Source organism: Varanus komodoensis, unplaced genomic scaffold (genome assembly GCF_004798865.1).
Source record: "Varanus komodoensis strain SLA01 unplaced genomic scaffold, ASM479886v1 scaffold11, whole genome shotgun sequence".
NCBI classification, from domain to species: Eukaryota; Metazoa; Chordata; class Lepidosauria; order Squamata; family Varanidae; genus Varanus; species Varanus komodoensis.
Genome location: NW_025335317.1, coordinates 25,510,422 through 25,516,741, shown reverse-complemented (window position 1 = coordinate 25,516,741; position 6,320 = coordinate 25,510,422). Strand labels below are relative to the sequence as shown.

The 6,320-nt window shown below is 38.7% G+C and overlaps 1 protein-coding gene across 4 annotated transcripts in view; it reads right to left on the bottom strand.

Annotated features, from left to right (window-relative positions):
• The window catches only part of HECTD2 (HECT domain E3 ubiquitin protein ligase 2), an 85,285-nt gene that overhangs the window by 74,473 nt on the left and 4,492 nt on the right, over window positions 1–6,320 (bottom strand). For all 4 annotated transcript variants that reach the window (XR_006413785.1, XM_044420637.1, XM_044420636.1 and 1 more), the window contains exon 2: window positions 1,949–2,078. Coding sequence is in view for 3 of the 4 variants with exons in the window: in XM_044420637.1 (XP_044276572.1) it covers window positions 1,949–2,078 (130 nt within the window). In the remaining variant the exon portion in view is untranslated. The remainder of the gene's footprint in view (window positions 1–1,948; window positions 2,079–6,320) is intronic.

Sequence of the window (6,320 nt, the reverse complement as noted above, 5' to 3'; positions counted from 1 at the left end):
TAGAGATGGATTCTATGTAGTGTTCTATAACTGTTTTTAGAATGTTGCCTGGTTACATTATGTAAAATTACTTAACCAGTGTGTGAGACATAAGAATGTAAATGAAAAAAACTAACAAAACATTTATTGTAAAAAAATGTAGCCTTGATTGATGACATGAAAAATGAATGGGTACGAGATCGCAGCACTGCTTCAGTGACTGATCTAATGACTGAAAAGGGCTTAGTCTCTAAACTGGTGACATTATATACTTCTAGTGTGATTTCTAAGGCCTGGTTGTTTTGTTCTGCACCCAAGTGTATCAACCATACCCCAACATGCATTCAATGAAAGTTGAGTTATCACTGATAAAACTACAGGTGCTGTGACACTTTCCCAGCTTTCCCTCCATGACTGACTGGTTGCAAGTCAGCATAGATGCAAGTCCCCACGTGAATACAACAAGGATTAATAATGCATAGTATATTATGAATCAGCCGGACTGAGTACGCTGGAAAGGCAGTCACTATTGTTGCATGAGCATACCACCCATCTTGTAACCTTGCACTATTACTGCGACTGGGAACTAGACAGTCTGGTTTGGATCCAACAGTGTGTGAGTGGAAGCCTGCACATGCAATGAGACCTCCCCATTCTCTCCTTGCCCTGTAGCTATCCCATATCCTCAAAACCAGTTTTAGAGATTCCCCCACTCCTCTGGGTCAGACTTGGTGGATGTGCAGGGAAGGAAAGGAATCTGTGCCACCAGCAGTTCCCTTCCACTAGTGTGAAGGTACCACAGTCAGTGCAAGAATGTGGGCTGGTGCTCTGCTAGTAACCTTACTCACTTGGGGGACCATCTCGTTGCACGGTAAATAACTGATTTAAAAGTATAGTGTAGGTGGAAAGGAAGCTATAATTCATTAATGTTCCATCTGATAGAAAGCTGGTTCACCACAGAGCCAGTTACACTGACATAAAATTCTGCACCTAGCATTTGGTAATAACATTTTATAACAAGACTCCCAACAGGCTGCATAACAGAGTGCACATTCCCAACATGCTGAGCTCAATATGCTCACAAGGCTATGCTGTTTCAAATTGCTGTGCCCTGTTGAAGTTATTCATATCTAAAGCATTACGTTTTTGACTGACTGTAAGGAATACAAAGTATGTATTTTGGCATAGCTTGTTTTTATCCTAGTATCCTAGATCTAAGAAAAAGGTACAGTGTGATAAATTATTATGAACCACCCAGAGTGGGAAATATATAAATGTAATAAATAAATAAATAAATAAATAAATAAATAAATAAAATGGAAGATGTAGTTTAAACTTGGATGGCAGGGGACAGCAATGTTCAAACCCAAAGGCAGTCATGAATTCAGTTTTGTCTTGCAACCACATCTCCTGTAGGACCTACTCAAATAGTAATAAAACTTAATAAATATTTTTACACTGTTGTCTCAAAGTTATTTAATTGAATGTTTTTCTTTCTTGTGATGGCTGACTCTAGTCCTGCTGTTTTCAAATACTTATAATAAAAAGAGGCTTTCAAAACTTGTAAATTATGTCAAGTCATTTATGCAACCCCACTCTTCTATAGTATCTATGGAAAAACATTTGCCATAGATACACAGCTAAGAAGGTGGTAGGCTATGATTATTGCCACTGATTAGCTTGATGAATGTGCAAATTGTACACTGTCCACACTAAAGCTCATTATAGTTACTTCATCCTACAACTCCTTACTGACCTATTCATTATAACTTGCATTTGCCACAATATTCGTTAATACTGTGCTGTCATTCATCATGACTATATAGCAATTTACACAAAGACAGTTCTACAAGCAGCACCTTAAAGCATTGTCACAACACAAATAAAAAGATAACAGTCACTAACAATAGTGCACAAAATACCTCTTGCAGTTAGAAGTGACTAAACAATGAAGCTTTTGTTCTCTTACCATTTTTTATATCTGTAATAACAAATTGTGTAGGTGAACTTTCACTTTCAGCTTGTTCCTTCTTCTGGCTGATAGTTGAAATGAAGTTGCTGAAGGAAGAAATTTCACTTTTGGATCCTATCTCCAAAGTCTGCAATTAACAAACAAGTAATACATCTAATGTAACTTAATACTACAAAGCTCCTCTTTCACTGAAAAGCAGAAACATGACAAAAGAAAAGGAATTTCTGAATGAACATCAAGATAATTTTTCCATTTTTAAAAACAAAACTACCAGGAATGCAATTCAGAGAAAATACTCTGGGCTAGAAAGACTAATCCTATGGTCTTAGAAGAGCCTCCTAGGAACCATAGGATTCTTCAGATTCAGCCCTTCAAGGGCACAGCTGCTCCTATGAACTAGAACTCTAGTACTGATCCCTCCCTCTGTCCTTTCTCACTCTCCTCCTTTCAGCTGCCATAGTAAGAACCTTTCCAGCTCCTTTCCAAGAACACCGAAGAGACCTGGAAGTCTCCAGAGATGTTTGAAAGAGGATGTTCAGCTTGGTGGAGTGGGAAGAGGAAAGACTAGGCTAGCAGAAATTCTGTGGCATTTTCAGCTCCAGTTCCACCCCTTCCAGTTTTCAATAAAGAAAACTGATTCTTATAATTGTGTGCATATAAATATATAATACTTTGCCTATAACTCAGAACACAACTCGTTTTAACATGGGGATATATTTATAAGAAAAAAACATTTTTTAGAAGTGAAAAGGTCAATACTTTATAAAATGTTCCCATGCAGTTGATAATTTTATGTAGACATTTAAAATGATAATATTAAATCAGTATGTAATTAAAGAGCAAATCATATAATCTTCCCATATTTAACAAGAAACAAGAGGTTGGGTACTATACTAATTCCAACAGTGTGCTGAGACTGCTCTTGAACTTCTTTGCCTCTTGTCAGCAAGGATTCTGGAAAGAATATAACTGTATCATTTGCTATATGGAAATGTGTGCCCCAAGAAGTCAGGCAGGCAATTAGTACAGAGACAATGTATGATGAACACAGATGTAACACACTCCAGATAGCTATTCTGAGATAGGAAAAACTACTCAGAAAAAATATACTTGTATAAAGTATGCAATAATGTCATCCACCAATAAAAATAGCTCAGGAAATAAAACTGATCTACTTTGCTTCTTAAAAATTACAGTGTGCCACCCACTAATCTGATTTCATTATAAATTAAGAGCTATTTAGAAAATCTTAGTAGGGTGACTTCTCATAGCTGCAAAAGGACCTCAATAGTACAAAAACAAATTTATGTTCCACATGCTAAGGAAGTCAGTCTATTTCTTCAAAAGGTTTAAGGCACTGCCAATTGAATGCTCCTGTGCTTCACAAAACAATGTGGGAAGCTAAGTGGGATGCCTACAAGAATATACACTACATTTTGAATAATAAAAGTTACTTGGGTTCTGCAAACAACTTGAATGAACTGGAGCTGAAATTGCTCTATAGTGTTGACAAGCAGAGGCCCACAAAACCACTGCTTGAACGTACCCTTTAGATATTCTTTGACCTATGTGCATAGCTCAGATAGCATTTAAATGACCAATACAAAACAGCAGGGTTCACTCACTTGGATTGTTTTTTGTAGAATCAGCATGATCTAAGCCTCATCAGCTGGATCATTTAGCTTGGGCAGGAGTTGCTTGCATGTAAGGGGCCCCAATAAACCTGAGCCACCTGTCCAGAAGTTCTGAATAGCAACTTCCATTAGAATCAGCCAGCATGATGCGCACTGTAATCCAGAACAGGATTGGGGAGGAATGGTTCAAAACTAATGTGTGGATAGGAATAAGTGGTGTTGCATTGCCACTCCCATAGCGTAGTTAATAATGAAGAATGATGAGAGCTGCAGTCCAACAACATGTGGAAGGTCTCATTCTCTCCATCCTAAAGAGTACTTTTTTTAGAGGAGGTTGAAGAAAACAGAGCTTCAGTCCAGCCACAGGAGGAACAGATGTATGAACAAGGAAACTGAGTCTGTATTCCTTCATACTATTTTTTCCTAAAAAAGAATTTGCAAAGGTCAAATTCTTTAAATATACTCCTGAAGATAAAGGTCATGTGCGCTTCTGCCATCAAACAATCCAAATGATGAAAACTGAATTTGGGAACCAATGTGCTTGCTTGCTTGCTTGCTTGCTTGCTTTATTTATTTATTTATGCATGCGTGCAAATAGAAGCAATTGTTAGATTTCTTAACATTATTTTGTTTTTGCCAGTCATGGAATAAGTAAATCCCAGTCCCCAAACATCTGAAAAACTCACTCAGTCATCTCTTAAACTCCCAAGACTTTAAAAGGAATTGCTCATATAAGGGCTAGAAACTTCTTTTTAGAAAAGGAAATAAAATAAAGCTAATTTACTCATTTACATTAAACTGTTTTGTGTGTTGCATAAATATTAAGCATACAGGAAGCAATATAAAGGTGAAATTATACTCAGAACATTTAAAAAAAACCCTTTGGCATAACTGAAATCCAGTGCAACATAATTCTCCCCGCCTCCCCATTTTAAAATGTTTTATAAGCCTTGACGTTCATTACCAAAATATCATTGTGTTCCTGTACCTCCATCTGTTCCTCGCACTAGATACAATGAAGCATTTTTGTAATGTAGCTATAATTTTAACACTTTTTCCTATTTCTTTTTGCCAGTCAAGCCATTCAGATAAATACAGTTAATATAGTATTTTGTTATGCTTCTACTAAAATAGATGTGTTGACTTTCCTCAAGTCACAGCTATCCATTTGCGAAGAAGATAACCAATATACATAGATCTAGCTTCTGTGGAATTCAACAGTGGTTAGTAGACATGCATAAAACTGCATTGTAAATCCCACTGAGATACCATTATCTTATCTAATTTGGTTCTCAAAATTTTATAGCAACCATTAAAAATATCTTATTTTTCATGTAATATTTTTATTGGCTTTAACATATAACTTGCATGCTACTTTGCCTACACCTGAACACAGTCCCAGCTATTTATTTATTAGATTTAGATCCTACCTTTTTTATTTTTTAAAGAACTCAAAGTGGCTTACGTGTCTTATTCTCAGACTTGTCCCCACAACAACCCTGTGAGGTAGGTTGGGCTGAGAGTCTGTGACTGGCCCAAAGTCCCCACTTGGCTCCATGGCTGAGCAGGGATTAGAAACCAGATCACCTGAGTCCCAGTCCTGTACTCTTAACCACTGCATCACACTGGTACTACAAAACACTGATACTGACCACTTGTGACTGTGTAGCTAATTTTTCGGGAAGATGGGCAACTGACTTCAAATGGGCCTTCTTGTCCCAGGAATTTTGTGCTCAGAGTGTCCCCACACTGACAGCTGATTGTTGTTGAGTCGTGAAGTCGTGTCCGACCCTTGCGACCCCATGGACAACATTCTTCCAGACCTTCCTGTCCTCCACCATCCCCCGGAGTCCATTTAAGCTCACACCAACTGCCTCAGTGACTCCATCCAGCCACCTCATCCTCTGCCGCCCCCTTCTTTTCCTCCCAGCATTAGGCTCTTCTCCAGTGAGTCCTTCCTTCTCATTAGGTGGCCAAAGTATTTGAGTTTCATCTTCAGTATCTGGCCTTCTAAAGAGCAGTCAGGGTTGATCTCCTCTAGGACTGACTGGTTTGATTGCCTTGCAGTCCAAGGGACTCACAGGAGTCTTCTCCAGCACCACAGTTCTTCGGTGCTCAGCCTTCCTTATGGTCCAACTTTCACAGCCATACATTGCCAGTGGAAAACCATAGCCTTGACTATACTCACTTTTGTCAGCAGGGTGATGTCTCTGCTTTTTAGTATTCTGTCTAGATTTGCCATAGCTTTCCTCCCCAGGAGCAAGCGACTTTTAATTTCTTGGCTGCAGTCCCCATCTGTGGTGATCTTGGAGCCCAGGAAAATAACATCTGTCACTACTTCCGTTTCTTCCCCATCTATTTGCCAGGAAGTGAGAGGACAGGATGCCATAATTTTAGTTTTCTTAATGTTGAGTTTCAAGCCAACTCTTGCGCTCTCCTCTTTCACCCGCATCAAGAGGCTCTTTAGTTCCTCTTCACTTTCTGCCATGAGAGTGGTATCATCTGCATTTCTGAGGTTGTTGATTTTTCTTCCAGCAATCTTAATTCCAACTGGTGATTCCTCTAGCCCCGCCTTTCTCATGATGTGCTCTGCATATAAGTTAAATAGGCAGGGCGACAGTATACAGCCTTGCCAAACTCCTTTCTCAATTTTGAACCAATCAGTGGTTCCATGTCCAGTTCTCACTGTTGCTTCTTGACCCGCATATAGGTTTCTCAAGAGACAAATAAGATGG